At 37.8% G+C, this 19109-nt stretch overlaps 1 protein-coding gene across 5 annotated transcripts in view; it reads right to left on the bottom strand.

Moving 5' to 3' along the window:
• PIAS2 (protein inhibitor of activated STAT 2) overlaps window positions 1-19109 on the bottom strand; it is a 98525-nt gene that overhangs the window by 27631 nt on the left and 51785 nt on the right. For all 5 annotated transcript variants that reach the window (XM_080821011.1, XM_080821007.1, XM_080821008.1 and 2 more), the window contains 3 exons: window positions 5535-5669; window positions 3237-3342; window positions 1759-1832 (listed from right to left, as the gene is read on the bottom strand). In XM_080821011.1, the coding sequence (XP_080677137.1) occupies window positions 1759-1832; window positions 3237-3342; window positions 5535-5669 (315 nt within the window). The remainder of the gene's footprint in view (window positions 1-1758; window positions 1833-3236; window positions 3343-5534; window positions 5670-19109) is intronic.

The raw sequence follows: 19109 nt of genomic DNA, 5'->3' as shown, positions 1-19109 counted from the left end.
AAAAAACTTTAAAAAACAAGGTCAAGGAGACAAGACAGAAAATGGAATTATGCAACCGTTAGAACTCTTTAGGTAAGCTATCCAGAAGCACCTTCTTACTGACAGAATAGTGTGCTACTAAAACATAGAGGTAACATGAGTTCCCTTCCCATTATGCCTAGAATATAGCCAGTAAACAACATTTGCTCAATATACTAGGGTTAAACTGTAAGAAAACTGTCAATATACGACTGTTTTTGACCAACAAAATGGCAATCTCCTGTGTTTCAATTTAACATCCATTTTAACAGGAGAGGGAGAAAAAGAGTAATGTGAAGACACTCAAAAGAAATCACGTCTCAAGGTCTGCACACAGCATGGGGGTAGAAGAGGAGGTCCTGGGTCCAAACACAAGCCCTCTTGGGCCTCTGCCACCACTTCAGGCATTAATGCTCCCCACCCCCGCTGCTGGAACTGCAGACTTTCTTCTCTCTGGATCTGATAACCACAGGTTCACCATTTCTAAGCAATCCAATTTCATGCACTTCTATTCCTTTTCAACAGAGCTAAGTTAGTTTAAGTTAATGATAATAAAAAAGTAAATTCAGAAAGAAAGAGATCTGCAAACATCACTTTCCAGGGTGACAGAGAGGGGAGCTTATATAACGAGGATATTTATATTTTAACCCAATTTGGTATTATGGTATATTGTTAAGGTAAATGGAATAATGTCAGAAGACCAAAATTTTTATCCTTGTTTTGCTACTAACTGTGTGATGTGGGTTATCCAACCACTTTTAATCTCAGTTCCCTCAACTACAAAATGTGAACTCTTCCACACAGGTTTGTTAAGACAGTTAAATTAAGAAGCACATCACGGGAACTCAACAAATTATTCCTTTCTCTCTCCCTCTCTCTGACACAATTCTCTCTCCACTTAAATACTGTACATTTCTCACAATGGCAACTGGTCATGAGGTCCCCCCAAAACTACATTCCTGATACCGTGACTTTTCTCATAAAGTTCCTCGCATGTGGAAAGGTTCCCCTCCACCAGTACTGATTTTAGAGAAGCCTTCATCCACTATTCCTGACCTCTCCCTACGCTTAGCAAGGTTACATGTGGTATGTATGTCTTCGTTTTCTCATGTGAGTTAGTTTTATCTCTCAAAGTAGACTATTAACTTTCTGACAAGTTCTCATCAAGTCCTCGGTATTTTCTCCCCAAATTAGCTCAGTAACAAGAACAGAGAAGGATCTGAGAGTTGCTGACTGATTTCCACTCCATAGTCTCTAAAGAGACATAAAATTATTATGCAACTTAGAAGTGCATTACAAACAGATAAAGACATCTCAAACATTCCAATTCATTAAACCAGAACCATCAATTAGCATTTATTAGGTGATAGTAATTTTACTGCTATTTTTCAACACAGTCTATATTCTGATAAAAAGAGCCAACTCTCTATTCTCTCTAAATATTTACTATTAGCTGTGGACTATCTACAGCAAAAAAAACTGTGACAGATTATTCTGAACCTAAAGCTCTCTTTCTTTTTCGAAACAATACCCTTTTAGGTCTTTCCTTGCTTAGTCATTGTTTGAAGAACATTTGCATTCTTTAGAATTATGTTTAATCATTAAAATTTCTGAATGGGAAAATGACAAAAGTTCTGAATTCTATCCCAATGTATCATTCATTCCCGCACTTACTTATATAGGAAAATTAGTCATTTATAAAAAGTGAAACACCCCGGAATGTTTTTTTGCTTTACTTACAGGGCACATCAAGGATACCCGAAGGCTAGTTGTAGCAATTTCACTATCAGGATCTGCAGTAAGTTTTTCTTTAACTTTAAAAAGAAAAAGAATTAAAAAAAATTTTTTTAATTGTGATATTCTGAACAGGATTACAGAAATATATATCATCTTATTTAAAGTCTCCCAAACACTTTGAATAGGTCAAGAAACTAAAAAAAGCAAACAAAAAAACCCCCAAATGTTAAGTATTAATGTAAAAACACAATCATACTTCCAGTATTAGGTTAAAGAATTACAAACTTGCAAACTCTAGATTCACATGTTTGATAGCATTTTTAAAATAATTTCTTTCTAAAAGTAAAATTGCAGGTAAGGAAGAGTTTCAAAACAGACAACTGTATAAGACTGAAGAACAATGTAACAATTGGGAAAGGAACTTGCAAACGAGCTGTACTTGGAGCTTCAATGTTTTCCTCACATACACTCAGAGGACTTTTTGTTAGGGGGTACTGGTTGTTTTCAACAACTATTAAATTTGTAAACCGAAAAAGCCAAATACTCTTATACTTCCTTTGACAAGTGAAAACTACAAGAGATGTGCTAATGTCTCTGCAGTTTGATTTTCCAGGTAATGTATACAGGTTACAGTCTCTACAAGGTCACAAACATATGCATGGCCTCTAGGTGGTTAACACTCAACACCATCATAGAGAAAAGGCAAGGAAATGGGAAACTGGAACTGCAGTGGGATGAAAAAACGGAGGGAAGTGCTTCCTTGGCTTCCAGCTCTAGGCAGGAAGACCGCTACTCCGCTGTTTAATGAGATGAGAATGGTTTAAGAACAAGAAATGTAAACCATTTCAACAGCCCTACTTGGCTCCCTTTTCAATCTGTAGATCCTTTTCTCCTTTCCAGTTCACCCAGCGTTAAGTGAAGTAACTGGGGAAAAAATACTGTCTTTCCCAGAAAAATGTCTTGTTCAATTAAATTAAGTTACTGAATTATTTACAGTCTGAGTTAGACTTTTTCTCTATTATTATACATTATGAATACAAAGTACAAAATAAAACCTCTGAGAAGTTAAATATTATTGATAGATATCTACACTTCTTTTGTAAAAAGAGCTTCTCGTTTAGAATTTTTTTAAATGTACACTGCATTACACACTGGAGGTTCTGAAGACTTGCATTCCTATTTGCGAGTCAACATGTGCATCAAAATTACCATCAACCTGACATTTACCTAAATAAGTTTTCATAAAAAAGCCAAAAATCAGACCAGTTGGGATATAAAACTGATCCTTAGGAGTGATTTCTAAGAAGTGCTTTTCATTATAGGGCTCTGTTCATAAGAGTATTTTCAACTCAAATTTATTTTAGGTTTTTTTTAATAATTCTCCATAAATTATTCCTGTACTGATGTATATTTGAGGATTGCTTTTTTTTTTTTTCTCCATTAAAGCATCTCAAATGCTCAGTCTTACAAACATTACTTACTTAGTGCTCTGGAATGATCAGGGTTTCTAATACCTTTCATTTTTAATCTCTGTAATAACATGGCTGATGTGAGCTGTCGTACAAGATATACAGACATGGAGTAATTCTACAAAGAAAGATAATCTGTATTAAAGATGAGAGATAATAGCCTATTTACATAAAATACCTGTCTAAGAAACTCTGGTTTCTAAAAATAACATTCAAAATAACTTTCACAGGAAGGTCAAGGACTGGGAAGGGAACAAAATCAACTTAGCTATTTAGGGAAGATAAAACTCAATCACATTAAAGGTGTTTCTCAATCACTTATCACTTTAAAACATCCATGTGCAAGATAACATATCTTAGATCTGTAGTTTTCAAACTGTGTTTCTAATTTAGTAAAACTGATTATCCTAGGGTCATCATGGCATGAAAGAAAATGTACCCTCCCGGAATGCCCACTTCTAACTAAAATTTTGTTTTCATGTAATGGGACTGTCACAATATTTTCACTGAAGAATGGGTTCCACTGCAGAAACAAAGTTTAAACACCAGTGGTCTGAATTAACATTTCAAATCCAGAGTTTCAAAGTTCTAATTCTGGCAGAAGAGACCACCTCATACATGGCCTTGAACAAATCTTCAAATGAACCCAGTATCAGCTTTCTTCGGAGAAAAACTTTGACAAATTAATCCCTGTTTCCAAATGCACATTTTATTAGGGAAGGGACAGCTACTGTAGTATTTAAGACACACGAAGAAATGATAAAAATCAAAAAGACAAGGCCAGAAAATAACAGCATCCAATCCCATACCTCTTAGATCTGGCACAAAGGAACCTTCGTTAGCTATTTATAGAGCTATGAAGAGATGAAATAGAATTTTACCTACATGCTAAAAATCTATCTTACTATTTCACTACACATATTCATTCAATTGATCCTACAATAAACAAAATACTTTTAATAGTTATCAAGCCAAATTTTGTAAATACCATTTTAATGTCCTGCAAAAGTCTTTTTAAGTATCTAAATACTCAATACAGTATGCAAATTTTAAGTCAATTAATCATTTTAATTACAAGGAAAGTATATTACTCCCATTACACAGCAAAACACCCTGCCAGATCTTCAATGTCTACAATGGTTTACTCAAAAATATATGTTAATAATTACGTCAAAAAGATACATTCTTCTATTCAAATTTCTCCCATAAGCTTTAAAGCATTAATACCTGCTCATTTACCAATGACCCTTGCATTTGCAAGATTTTACTTATCTTTAAACAGGCCTCAGGAAAGTAAGCAACTTTGCCAAAATCAAACAGTGGCCAAGTTGGGACTAAGTCAAGATTTTCTGAATCCTTACCCAATGCATCACTAGACTGCACAGTTTGTACAAATGAAAAATCCTAGAATCAATATCCTATGATAATACAGACAAGTTATGGTAAAAATTCAAAACTGAGAGCTCAAGAAAACAATCATTAGAGAGATAGTAATATTTTTTTAGTCCAAATATTAATACAAAGCTATTCTTTATGTCCTCAACTCTGAAACTGCCTTGCTGTGACAACCAAAAATTTCTCCTATGAACATATGACTCAATTTCTCTGTCAATAAAATAGGAATATTACCCTTTACCTCAATGAAATAGCAAGACTAAAGTTGATGTTCAGAAATTAACTGAAATCTCTTTTGACGTTCTATTATTTCTATATATAAACAAATAGTTGTAAAACAGAAATCAGTATTGTTGTATTAGTCAGTATCCCATAACTAACAAAACACATTTGAAGACTAGGAATTAGTAGAAAGCCAGGTTCATCAACCTACAGGTATTGGGAAAATAATGTAATTTTAAGTAAATATTTTCATATGAGATTCCCAAATTATCTGAAGTGACAGCTGTTCATGTAAAAGCTGGAACAGATTATTTCCAAACACATTTAACCATTTTCCTCAAAGCCTGATAAGCTATGTCCCTCTTCATAAATACATAACATTACCCAAAGTTTCCAGTTTCTTAAAACCCTACTTAAACACATACATAAACACAATTGCGATTAAGGCATTTTCTTAAGAAATACTGTAATTACACTCACTTCTTTTCCAAGAAAATAAAGAGATGACATTTAGGACATCTTGAACTTTTCAACCCTAAGAATCCCTACATCTCCACTCCTGAATTGAAAATCACTGCTTTTCAGGAATTAAGATCAGAAAACTAACAGGTTAGAGCTAGTACCCTGAGCTAAGACAAGACAAATCAACTCCTAGTGAGATCACTTTCACGCGCTACCCAGAATAGTCTTTACCTTTCCAATTTCTGATGCCCAAGAAATGGAAATTTGGTTTGGCACAGCTGAGGATAACCTAACTAAAGATGTAATATTCAAAGGGCGTCCAGGGCGCTTCTGTTCAATCCCATTTTTAGGTGGTGGTGCATAACCCTAGAACCATAAGAGAGAAAAATAATTTTAAATTCTCTGTTGGGGAATCAAACAATTTTCTCCAAGACAGACATACGTTTGCCTAATTTCCGTTACATAGATCCAATACATATTTTATCCCGGAAATCACAAAATCTTCATCCTAAAGTCACCAATCCAAAGAGGAAACAGACCTTTTAAGAAACGCTATATTTCACAAGTTCAGAAAAGCACCAAAAAATGTTCCATCATTAAAATTAAAGATACTAACATCTTGCCATACTATGAATCTTTTTCCTTTTTATAAACGATAAAGTTGTACCTCTTTGTATTAACTTATCGTCAGAGCTCCTATTTAAAACATTCAAATACTGGGGATGGGAAAGACGGAAAACAAAGTTTGGGGATTAAAGAACAAATTAATGCAAAAGTAAATTACTGATGCTACATTAAAATAAACTTCCTCGCACAGCGAAGGAAGCAATCAACAAAACTAAAAGATAACCTGCTGAGTGGAAGATATGTGCAAATGACATATCTGATGAAGGCTTAGTATCCAAAATATATAAAGAACTTACACAACTCAACACTAAAAAAAACACAAAAAAACAAAACAAAACAAAAAACTCCAGTTAAAAACTGGGCAGAAGATGAACAGACCTTTCTCCAAAGAAGACATACACATGGCCAAGAGATAAAAGAAAAGATACTCAACATCAGTCATCATCAGGGAAAGGCAAATCAAAACTACAGAAAGATTATCACCTCGCACCTGTCAGAATGGCTAAAATCAGAAACACAAACAACGGTTAGCAAGGATGTGGAGAAAAAGGAATCCTTATGCACTGCTGGTGGGAATGCAAACTGCTGCAGCCACTGTGGAAAATGGTATGGAGGATCCTCAGAAAATGAAAACAGAACTAGCCTACAATCCAGTAATTGCACTAGTAGGTATTTACTCAAAGAATACAAAAACACTAATTTAAAAAAGATACATGCAACCCTATGCAGCACTGTATACAACAGCTCAAGTGTCCATAAATAGATGAATGGATAAAGAAGTGGTGCTGCCTACATACAATGGAATATTATTCAGCCATTAAAAAAGGGAAATCTTGCCATTTGCAACCACGTGAATGGAGCTAGAGTATACAGCTAAGTGAAATAAATCAGAGAAGGACAAATAACCGTATGATTTCACTCATATGTAGAATTTAAGAAACAAAACAAGTAAAGGGGAAAAAAGAGAAACCAAGAAACAGACTCTTAACTATAGAGAACAAACTGATGGTCACCAGAGGAAGGAGGGTGGGGGGACAGGTGAAATAAATTATAGGGATTAAAGAGTACGCTTTTCATGATGAGCACTGAGCAATGTATAGAACTGCTGAATCACTATAATGTATACCTGAAATTAATATAACACTCTATGTTAACTATACTGGAATTAAAATTTTAAAACAATAGAATTTTTTTTTTTAAGATTTTATTTATTTGACAGAGATCACAAGTAGGCAGAGAGGCAGGCAGAGAGAGAGAGGAAGGGAAGCAGGCTCCCTGCTGAGCAGAGAGCCCGATGCGGGGCTCAATCCCAGGACCCTGAGATCATGACCTGAGCTGAAGGCAGAGGCTCTAACCCACTGAGCCACCCAGGCGCCCCAACAATAAAAATTTTTAAAAATAATAAAAATGAAATATATTTACTAAAAATAGTTTATGGGGAAAAAAGAACAAATTAATGGATTTCAAAGGAATTATTAAAGTCTTATGAATGAAAAATTGCTCTCCATTGCCTTCTTTGCAAGTAGAAAATAAATGGTCATTTTTTAAAACCAGAACATGTTAACAAAGAATAATCAATATTTCAATTGGCATTAAATTAGCTTGATGGCTGTAATACTGATATTTATGCTTTATTCTTTTTCTAATCACTAAGTAGTTGTTTTAAATAGCAAGTGCACTCATTTTTGATTCACATTACATCCAATTCTCAATTACCAAAAGACTTCTCAGTTTGTCATTTTCAAAACTAAAGTATTTTTTAAAGATTTTATTTATTTGTCAAAGACAGAGAGAGAGCACAAGCAGGAGGCGGTGGCAGGCAGAGGGAGATGCAGGCTCCCCACTGAGCAAGGAGCCTGAAATGGGACTTGGATCCCAGGACCCTGGGATCATGACCTGAGCAGAAGCAGACACTTAACCAACTAAGCCATCCAGGCATCCCTAAAGTAGTAGTTTATAGAAAATTAAAATTTCTTAGCTGTGAAAACATCTATATACTGTAAAGCAGATACCATATTTCACTGAATCTAAAATGCCACTTATGTAATTTAACTGTGTACCACTGAGAAGGAAAAAAAACCCACTCAGTTAATGATACAACCTAACATATCACTACTTATTCCTGCATGCATAGCAAAAAAATACAAGCAAAATGAACTGGCAAACATACTCCTTTTAAATATACAGAAAAATCTTCTGAATCACTTTTCACTCAGTCATCAATGGGTATGTTTCATGGCATCTCCCTAAATGCCACTAAGAGCTCTGGAGATACAAGTATTTCTTATGACTATATTCTACTCCACCGGCATCCCTCGGATTTCCCTGCAGATCACTGATACCCTTAAGGTAACTGCATGTGTTAATGCTGATACAATCCGGATCTTATGAGAGTGTACTGATCGAAGCTTTTTAGACAACAACCAGTATTTGTGAGCCTTCCTTAAAATGTTCATAAATCATCTGTTGCTTAAAAAAACTGAAGGAGCGTAGCTAACCAGTCATGCCACAGGAATAACATCATGACTGTACTAGGCAATGACAACACATTATAGCTTGTCACCTGGTCATCAGCAACTGTAAGATACCTCTGGACTCTAGTGATGTTAAAAATATGCATGTTAGAAACAATGAAATACAGTATTGGTGGCATTACACAACAGAGCTAAGGAACACCGTCTATCACAACTAAGGAACCTCTTCACTGCCTCATAGGAGGTATGATAGTAATTATTCAGTGGGAATACACCTAACTTGCAAACTATGACTTGATCAAGACTTGGAAAATCATTAAAAACAGTTTGGGCAGGGAAGAAGGAAGGCAAAGAGCATAACTTCAACAATGGCCATTACACTATGGAAAAGGGAAATTGTGTGTGCGCCTGCGTACACATGTACAGGAAGGTTATGCCCATCTCAAGTTATTCAAGTTAAATAAGACAAAAATAATTCAATCTTTTACAAAGACTCTACGAATTGGTTCAATGAGAAAAAATCATACGGAATATCAACATTCTGGGCAATTCTGAATGAAACCTTTGTTTTATCTGTTTTCTGTCTTCTGGTATGTTCGCTGGTAGGTTAGCCAAATAAAACAATGGCACAGGATCTGCCAAGATGATAAAAATAACTCATGAACTAGCCAAACAGTAAACTCCTTAAACTGGAATCTAATCAACAATGTTTTCAGTCAGTCTGAAGAGGAACAGAGCAACAAGAGAGGGGAGACTAGGTGACTACAAGAATGAGGTATTAGCAAATTCAAAATCGATGTTGGTACTAGTCTCAGCCATCTCAAGTATTTTAAATCTATCTCTACCCTACCCAACTAGTTTGATTTCACTGGCAGTTCTAAGTTATCTTTTAACTTGTATTCCCCTTCTGACCATTATGTCACCTCCATTCAGCCATTAATTACCTGGTTATTGAGAACAGGGTATAATTGCAATTTTCTAAAATATAAATGTGCAGCTTTAACATATTTCTAATGATTTTCCATATCTGAAGCAAAAATAAATTTAAGTTCACTTGATAGGGGACCTCTGGAGCAAAGCTAAAAACCTTCTTTAAGAAGGCTGGTGGAGGGGTGCCTGGGTGGCTCAGTTGTTAAGCATCTGCCTCTGGCTCAGGTCATGATCCTGGAGTTCTGGGATTGAGCCCCACACTAGGTTCCCTGCTCAGTGGGGAGCCTGCTTCTCCCTCTCCCACTCCCCCTACTTGTGTTCCCTGTCTCACTCTATCTCTTTTTCTGTCAAATAAATAAGTAAAATCTTTTAAAAATGAAAAATAAATAAATAAATAAGCTGTGGGAGAGCCAGAAAAGATGTCAGTCTCCACCTAAGATTCCAATGAAAAATACACTCGAAAACCTTTCTGTGATGTACTGTAACAACATCCTACCTGACTTCTAACTGGGACAAAAGTTGACAGCGTTAACATTTCCCTCTGGAATTTCCTGATTACTTTAACTACCACTACCGTAATACTGTCAACATAGATTTACTATTTTACTGTACATTACAAAAATGTTCAAGAATAGATATAAGTAGAGAAAACTACCCACCAGCCAGCTTCACTAATTACCAACAATATGTTTCCAATCTTGCTTCATTTGCCTCTGGCTCCACCCACACCCCACCCAAAAATACACACCCCACACATATACACATTTATTCTAGATAATGACATTTGACCATACTTCTATACGGTTTTAATAACACCTTTCAAAAAAAAAAACACAATATCACAACCTTATAAAATTAAACGTAATTCTTAAAAATTACCTAGTATCCAGTATATATTCAAATTTCCCAACTGCTTCAAATGTCTTAATTATTGAAAATTTTCAAACATAAAAAAAGATGGGGCACCTGGGTGGCTCAGTTGGTTGAGCATCTGCCTGCTGCTCAGGTCATAATCCCAGAATCCTGGGATCTGCCCCACGGCAGGCTCCCTGCTCAGCAGGAAGTCTGCTTCCCCCTCTGCCCCTCACCCTGCTCACCCCCTCTCTCAAATAAATAAAATCTTAAAAACTATATACATATATATGAAAAAGGCATAATGAACTCCCATATACCCATCACCCAATTCAATATACATTTGCTCATAAACAATCTTTACTTATTTAACCTCACTCCCATTCCAGATTATTTTAAAGCAAATCCCAGGCACATCATGTTACCATGTTACCCATATATATAGCCTCGTACACAATGTCTTTTTACAGTCTGATTCAGAATCCAAACTACAGCCTCTCATTGTGGTTAGTTGTCTCTGAAGTCTCCTTTATTCTACAATAACAATTTTTATTGTCCCCCACCCTCTCTTCTTCTTTTCCACTGTCATTTTTTGTTGAAGATACCAAGACTTCTGACCTGAAGAATGACCTAACTTTTTGCATGAGGCTTCCCCATGGTATAAAGTTCTGCTGCTCCATCTCCTGTAGACATTTTAAGCTGGTAGTCAGTTGTGCAGGCTTGATTTGATTCAGATTTGAATCTTCAGACACAAAACTTCATAGGGAGTGTTACGTACTCCCCACCATACCACATCATGAGGCACGTAATGAGTTTGCCCCAGTTTATAGTGATGTCAAGACTGATGAGGAATTCAGCTGACGTCAGCCTGACCCCTCCATGGTAACATTCACCATCAAGCTTTGACCTAATAGTTTTAGCACCCGTTGATGGTTACCTAGATGGATTATATAATTATGGATTTGAAAACAATGGTTTTCTAATCCATTATTCCTTTTGCTTATATTAGTTAAAATGTTTCCATAAAAAAACTTGACTGTGCACATGTCTGACAACCCCGAAATCAATGACTCTCTGCTTTTATCAATTTTTAGAATACTGGATTAGTACAACCTTCAATAGTTTATTTCAATGTAATTATAAACTCAATCATATATTTGATAGCTTGGAGTCCACTGTAGTATTATCTTTTAGATAATCCCATCTTAGGCCACAGGAATCTGATTAAATTGAGGGACAGAAGTGTATGGTTATTTGTTTTTTTTTTTTTAATTTCGTTTCAGCGTAACAGTATTCATTGTTTTTGCACCACACCCAGTGCTCCATGCAATACATGCCCTCCTTAATACCCACCACCTGGCTCCCCCAACCTCCCACCCCCCGCCCCTTCAAAACCCTCAGGTTGTTTTTCAGAGTCCATAGTCTCTCACGGTTCACCTCCCCTTCCAATTTCCCTCAACTCCCTTCTCCTCTCCATCTCCCCATGTCCTCCATGTTATTTGTTATGCTCCACAAATAAGTGAAACCATATGATAATTGACTCGCTCTGCTTGACTTATTTCACTCAGCATAATCTCTTCCAGTCCCATCCATGTTGATACAAAAGTTGGGTATTCATCCTTTCTGATGGAGGCATAATACTCCATAGTGTATATGGACCATATCTTCCTTACCCATTTGTCCTTTGAAGGGCATCTTGGTTCTTTCCACAGTTTGGTGACCGTGGCCATTGCTGCTATAAACATTTGGGGTACAGATGGCCCTTCTTTTCACTACATCTGTATCTTTGGGGTAAATACCCAGTAGTGCAATTGCAGGGCCATAGGGAAGCTCTATTTTTAATTTCTTGAGGAATCTCCACACTGTTCTCCAAAGTGGCTGCACCAACTTGCATTTCCACTAAAAGTGTAAGAGGGTTCCCCATTCTCCAAATCCTCTCCAACACACGTTGTTTCCTGTCTTGCTAATTTTGGCCATTCTAACTGGTGTGAGGTGGTACCTCAATGTGGTTTTAATTTGAATCTCCCTAATGGCTAGTGATGATGAACACTTTTTCATGTGTCTGATAGCCATTCGTATGTCTTCATTGAAGAAGTGTCTGTTCATATCTTCTGCCCATTTTTTGATATGATTATCTGTTTTGTGTGTGTTGAGTTTAAGAAGTTCTTTATAGATCCTGGATATCAACCTTTTGTTTGTACTGTCATCTGCAAATATCTTCTCCCATTCCGTGGGTTGCCTCTTTGTTTTGTTGACTGTTTCCTTTGCTGTGCAGAAGCTTTTGATCTTGATGAAGTCCCAAAAGTTCATTTTCGCTTTTGTTTCCTTTGCCTTTGGAGACATATCTTCAAAGAAGTTGTTGTGGCTGATATTGAAGAGGTTACTGCCTATGTTCTCCTCTAGGATTCTGATGGATTCCTGTCTCACGTTGAGGTCTTTTATCCATTTCGAGTTTATCTTTGTGCACGGTGTAAGAGAATGGTCGAGTTTCATTCTTCTACATATAGCTGTCCAATTTTACCAGCACCATTTATTGAAGAGACTTTTTTCCATCGTATATTTTTTCCTGCTTTGTCAAAGATGATTTGACCATAGAGTTGAGGGTCCATATCTGGGCTCTCTACTCTGTTCCACTGGTCTATGTGTCTGTTTTTATGCCACTACCGTGCTGTCTTGGTGATCACAGCTTTGTAGTAAAGCTTGAAATCAGGTAACGTAATGCCGCCAGTTTTATTTTCGTTTTTCAACATTTCCTTAGCAATTCGGGGTCTCTTCTGGTACAAGTTTTAGGATTATTTGCTCCAGCTCATTGAAAAATACCGGTGGAATTTTGATCGGAATGGCATTAAAAGTATAGATTGCTCTGGGCAGTATAGACATTTTAACGATGTTTATTCTTCCGATCCAAGAGCATGGAATGGTCTTCCATCTTTTTGTGTCTTCTTCAATTTCTCTCATGAGTGTTCTGTAGTTCCTCGAGGACAGATCCTTTACCTCTTCGGTTAGGTTTATTCCCAGGTATGTTATGGTTCTTGGTGCTATAGTAAATGGAATCGATTCTATAATTTCCCTTTCTGTATTTTCATTGTTAGTTTATAAGAAAGCCACTGATTTCTGTACATTGACTTTGCATCCTGCCACATTACTGAATTGCTGTATGAGTTCTAGTAGTTTGGGGGTGGAGTCTTGGGTTTTCCATATAAAGAATCATGTCATCTGCAAAAAGAGTTTGACTTCTTCATTGCCAATTTGGATACCTTTTATTTCTCTTTGTTGTCTGATTGCTGTTGCTAGGACTTCTAATACTATGTTGAACAAGAGTGGTGAGGGTGGGCATCCTTGTCGTGTTCCTGATCTCAACGGGAAGGCTGTGAGCTTTTTCCCATTGAGGATGATATTTGCTGTGGATCTTTCATAGATAGATTTTATGAAGTTCAGGAATGTTCCCTCTATCCCTATACTTTGAAGCATTTTAATCAGGAACGGATGCTGGATTTTGTCAAATGCTTTTTCTGCATCAATTGACAGGACCATGTGGTTCTTCTCTCTTCTCTTATTGATTTGTTCTATCACATTGATTGATTTGAGAATGCTGAACCATCCTTGTAACCCAGGGATGAATCCCACCTGGTCATGGTGGATAATCTTTGTAATGTGCTGTTGGATCCTGTTTGCTAAGATCTTGTTGAGAATCTTAGCATCCATATTCATCAGTGATATTGGTCTGAAATTCTCCTTTTTGGTAGGGTCTTTGCCTGGTTTGGGGATCAGGGTAATTCTGGTTTCATAAAAAGAGTCTAGAAGTTTTCTTTCTGCTTCAATTTCTTGAAACAGCTTCAGGAGAATAGGTGTTATTTCTTCTTTGAAAGTTTGGTAGAATTCCCCAGGGAATCTGTCAGGTCCTGGGCTCTTGTTTTTTGGGAGGTTTTTTGATCACTGCTTCAATCTTGTTACTAGATATCGGTCTATTCAGGTTGTCAATTTCTTCCTGGTTCAATTTTGGGAGTTTATAGTTTTCCAGGAATGCATCCATTTCATCTAGGTTGCTTAACTTACTGGCATATAACTGTTAATAATAACTTCCTATGATTGTTTTTACTTCCTTGGTGTTAGTTGTGATCTCTCCCTTTTCATTCATAATTTTATTAATTTGAGCTTTCTTTTTTTTCTTTTGGATTAGTGTGGTCAATGGTTTATCGATCTTATTGATTCTTTCAAAAAACCAGCTTCTAGTTTCATTGATACGTCCTACTGTATCTCTAGTTTCTACCTCATTGATCTCTGCTCTAATCTTGATTATTTCCCTTCTTATGTGTGGAGCTGGTTTGATGTGTTGTTGATTCTCCAGTTCTTTAAGGTGCAGAGACAGCTGGTGTACTCTGGATTTTTCAGTTTTTTGAGGGAGGCTTGGATGGCTATGTATTTCCCCCTTAGGACCGCCTTTGCTGTATCCCATAGGTTTTGGACCAAAGTGTCTTCATTCCCATTGGTTTCCATGAATTGTTTAAGTTCTTCATTGATCTCCTGGTTGATCCAAGCATTCTTAAGCAAGGTGGTCGTTAGCTTCCAGGTGTTTGAGTTCCTTCCAAACTTTTCCTTGTGATTGAGCTCCAGTTTCAAAGCACTGTGATCTGAGAATATGCAGGGAATAATCTCAGTCTTTTGGTATCAGTTGAGTCCTGATTTGTGACCCAGTATGTGATCTATTCTGGAGAAGGTTCCATGTGCACTTGAGAAAACTGAGTATTCTGTTGTTTTAGGGTGGAATGTTCCATATGTATCCATGAGGTCCATCAGGTCCAATGTGTCATTCAATGCTCTTGTTTCTTTATTGATTTTCTGCCTGGATGATCTATTATTGAGAAAGGTGTGTTAAGATCTCCTACTATTAATGTATTCATATCAATATGACTCTTTATCTTGATTAATAGTTTTCTTATGTAATTGGCTGCTCCCATATTGGGGGCATAGATATTTACAATTGTTAGATCATCTTGGTGGATAGTCCCTTTAAGAATTATGCAGTGTCCTTCTATATCTCTGACTACAGTCTTTAGTTTAAAATCTAATTTATCTGATATGAGAATCGCTACCCCAGCCTTCTTTTGAGGCCCATTGGCATGAAAGATGCTTCTCCATCCCTTCACTTTCAGTCTGGGTGTATCTGGGTGTATCCTGGGTCTCTTGTAGACAACATATGGATGGGTTCTGTCGTTTTATCCAATCGGCAACCCTATGTCGTTTTATGGGCACATTTAGGCCATTCACATTGAGGGTGATTATTGATAGATACGTTTTTATTGACATCGTGTTACCTTTGAAGTCTTTCTTTCTGTAGATTGTCTCTATATTTCTGTTCAATGATATTCTTAGGATTTTTCCTCTTTTATAGAACCCCCCTTATTATTTCCTGCAGTGTCGGCTTGGTGGTCGCATACTCTTTTAAGCCTTGTGGTCTTGGAAACTCTTTCTCTCTCCATCCATTTTGAATGTAAGTCTTACTGGATAAAGTATTCTTGGCTGCATGTTCTTCTCATTTAGGGCGCTGAATATATCTTGCCAGCCCTTTCTGGCTTGCCAGGTTTCTGTGGACAGGTCTAGACGTTATTCTGATGGGCTTTCCTCTGTACGTAAGGAGCTTCTATTGTCCTAGCTGCCTTCAAGAGGGCCTGCCTACAATTATAATTCTTCATTCTTACTATTAGGTGTCTCGAGGACTTTCTAGAATCTATAATCTTGGGGGGGAGACCGTTCTGCCTCTAGTACATGAATGCTGGTTCCATTCGCGAGACTGGGAAAATTTTCATGGAGAACTTGTTCCACTATATTTTCTAGACCTCTTTCTTTCTCCTCCCCTTCAGGGATTCCAATAATTCTGACGTTGGAACGTTTCATGGCATCATTTATTTCCCTGATTCTGTTTTTGTAGCTTCTAAGCTGTTTGTTCCAGGCTTCCTCCTGATCCTGTTTGTCCTCTAGATCACTAATTCTATCTTCTGTCTCAGTTACCCTAGTTTTTAGAGAATTTAGATTAGATTGGAACTCATTGTGAGAGCATTGTGAACATCATCCCTGGTGGCTTTCAGTTCTGCCCTAATCAATTCCATTTGGTCATCCATGGCTTTCTCCAACCTAGCTATTGCCTGGATAATTGTTAGCCTGAATTGCCTTTCCAACATATTGTCTATGTCGATAGCCATTAGCTCTGCTGCAGAAGGCCAATCCTCTGAATTTTTCATCTGTTGGGCATTCCTCCTCCTAGTCATTTTGGTGAGAGATGGCTGAACGGATGTAGCTGGATGTATCGACTGTGGTGCAGTCAAGGTGCACCCTGGAATGCTTCTGAGCAATCAGGAGTCCACCCAAAAGAGAAAAAAAAGAAAAGAAAAAGGAAAAAAGAGACAGAGACAGGAAAAAAAGGGAAGATAAAAGAGAAGGCTCAGCCCAAATGGGCCCCAAGGTAAGATTTATGAAGTATACAAACAAAAACAGATAAAAAAAAGAAGACTGATAAAAGTATATGACTAGAGAAAAAAAAAAAATATATATATATATAATAAGCAAAGGAAAAAAAAAGAACCTCATCAAAAAGCACCCCAAGTATAAGATTTATATACTATCAGGACAAACACAAATACACAGAAACACTGGCAGAAGAAAAAGATGGGAGAGTGGTTATAAATTCTCTGTGTGGGCAAGGAAGGTTATTTTGATTCTTCTTGGATGTATCTTGATATCTTTGTTAAAGATATCAAGTTTCCTAAGATAAAGGAACTTTCCTAAGATAAAGGGGGATTAAAAATTGGTTTACCTATAGGGGTAGCATTGATTGGGGAAAGGGGATTACCTTGAAGTTTAACTCTGTATGAATATTAAAAAATAAAAATAAAAAAAGAATAAACTAAACTAAACTAAAATTTAAAAAAAATTTAAAAATAGAAAAGCAAAGGAAAAACACGGGTATATGTATCAAAAAGTTCAGGTTAAAAGGTTATTATGGAATTTGATGCACTGGACATCACATTGTGATGGTAAATTGGTTAAAAAATTATCTATATAAAAAAAATGAACCAGAATAGTGGGAATGAATTAAAAATAAAAGTTGTATCTATGAAGTAGTGGTGGTTGTCCTTTTTTTTTTTTTCTTTTCTTTTTTTTCCCTGGTTGGTTTTCTGGGGAAGAGGCCTGCCACGTGGGTTTTCAGGCAGTGTTCCCTGAGTTAAGTCCTCCTGCCCCCCCTCAAGGGGGTGGGCTCTGAGGAAACTGGTTTTTCAGGCTTTTGTTCTCTGGAGGTTTTTATGTTTGTTCGTTTTGTTTTTTTTTTTCTCTCACCTTGACAGCTTTTGATGGTTTTTGGAGGTTTAGAGGAAAGCAAACTGCACCCAGACCGCCCTCTCAAAGAGAAGCCTCAGTCTATTCCCCTCTGGTGCTGCAGAGCACATAAGTTCCCCCTCGGCCACTGGCAGAGCACATTCCGAGTCACGGTCCCTGGGGACACAGGAACTCCTGCTTGTACCCAAAACCACGACAGCGGCGGTTGTCTGGGTAGCTCCGGACCGCCAGAGAGGTTCCAAGCAGCGATCGCACACTGAGATTTTCCCGCTGACCCAGGCTGGGAGTGCCTGGTCTTTCCGGGTCCAAGCGCGCCAGGCTTGCGCCTATGCGCACCTCTCCCAGGGGAGGGTGTGGGGCACGCGAGGCTCTGATAGCGAGGCGCGGCGCTCTTGTGGAGAGTGCAAAAAGGCTGTGCTTCTGCCGGCTGGCAAGGCTCCCAGCCCCTCACGGGAGCCGCACCCCACGTGCTCTCAGGCGCGCTGGCGGCTCAGGGACCAAGACCTGGTTTCTCTGCCTCACTCTCTCTGGCTCAGCGCCAGGGGTGGCTGTCCTGGGTCCGGGGACTTAAGCCCCTGTCCCTAACCGCCCCGATTCCCACAATTTCCCCCCACGATCCTTTGCTCTTTTTGAGTGCTTTCAACCAGACTCCAAGTACATGCTGGTCCCCAGACGCAGGGCACTCTTGTACTGCGGTATTACTTTCCAATGGGTCGCCTCTGGTGGCTCCCTCCCCCTTCTGTTTATCTTCCGATATCAGTCCGACATTCCCACTCTGCTTTACCTGCCCACTGGTGTCTTCTGCCCCCGTAGAGATCCAGACGTGTATAATTCTGATCTCAGGCTGATTTCATGGGTGATCGGAGTTCCTTGGTAGGTAATCAGCTCACTTTAGAGTACAGGTTGAAACAGCGCCTCCTCCTACTTCCCTGCCATCTTGTCTCCCCGGAAGTTAATGTTTAAAAGAAAATATTGACTTTACCTCAGTCCAAACTTACTGTGAGGCAGACCATTTGCATAACTAATACGTAAAGGAAAATACATATATGAGAAAAAAGAAATCCATGAACACAGAAATAGAATATATTAGGATAAGAGGATGAACACCAAGAAGACTTCTGACTACATCAAGAGGAAATACTTGATTTCTGCCAGCTGAATTGCAGTACATATCCTCTCCATTCTACAAAATCTTTCCAAGTAATACTCCCCAATGTCAACCCAATTCTACGATATCCCACAATGTTACAGCTCCACAGATTAACAGAAGTTTCTCAAAATCTGTTCAAAAAGAAAAACAAGTCAGCCTCTCAAAATCATTCTAAGCAAAGAGGGTCTTTTTCCTCTTTCCTTTTCTTCTGTTCTTAAAAACATAAAATTTTCTCATCTTCTATCAGTTTGTACACTGGCAGCCCTGGGAACCAAAGACGGGGAAAGGGGGATACTCTCAGAGACAGTTTCACTTTTATCTGTCCATGCTGTACGTGTCATTCTGCAGGTCCAGCTGTGAGCTGCTTACTGTTGTCCTATATTAAGGGATCTTAATCCCTTGTATTAAGGGATCTGAAAAACTGATGCATTGGGGCACCTG

The sequence above is a fragment of the Martes martes genome (assembly GCF_963455335.1).
Source record: "Martes martes genome assembly, chromosome: 13".
Classification (NCBI taxonomy): domain Eukaryota; kingdom Metazoa; phylum Chordata; class Mammalia; order Carnivora; family Mustelidae; genus Martes; species Martes martes.
This window is presented reverse-complemented; position numbering and strand designations above follow the sequence as displayed.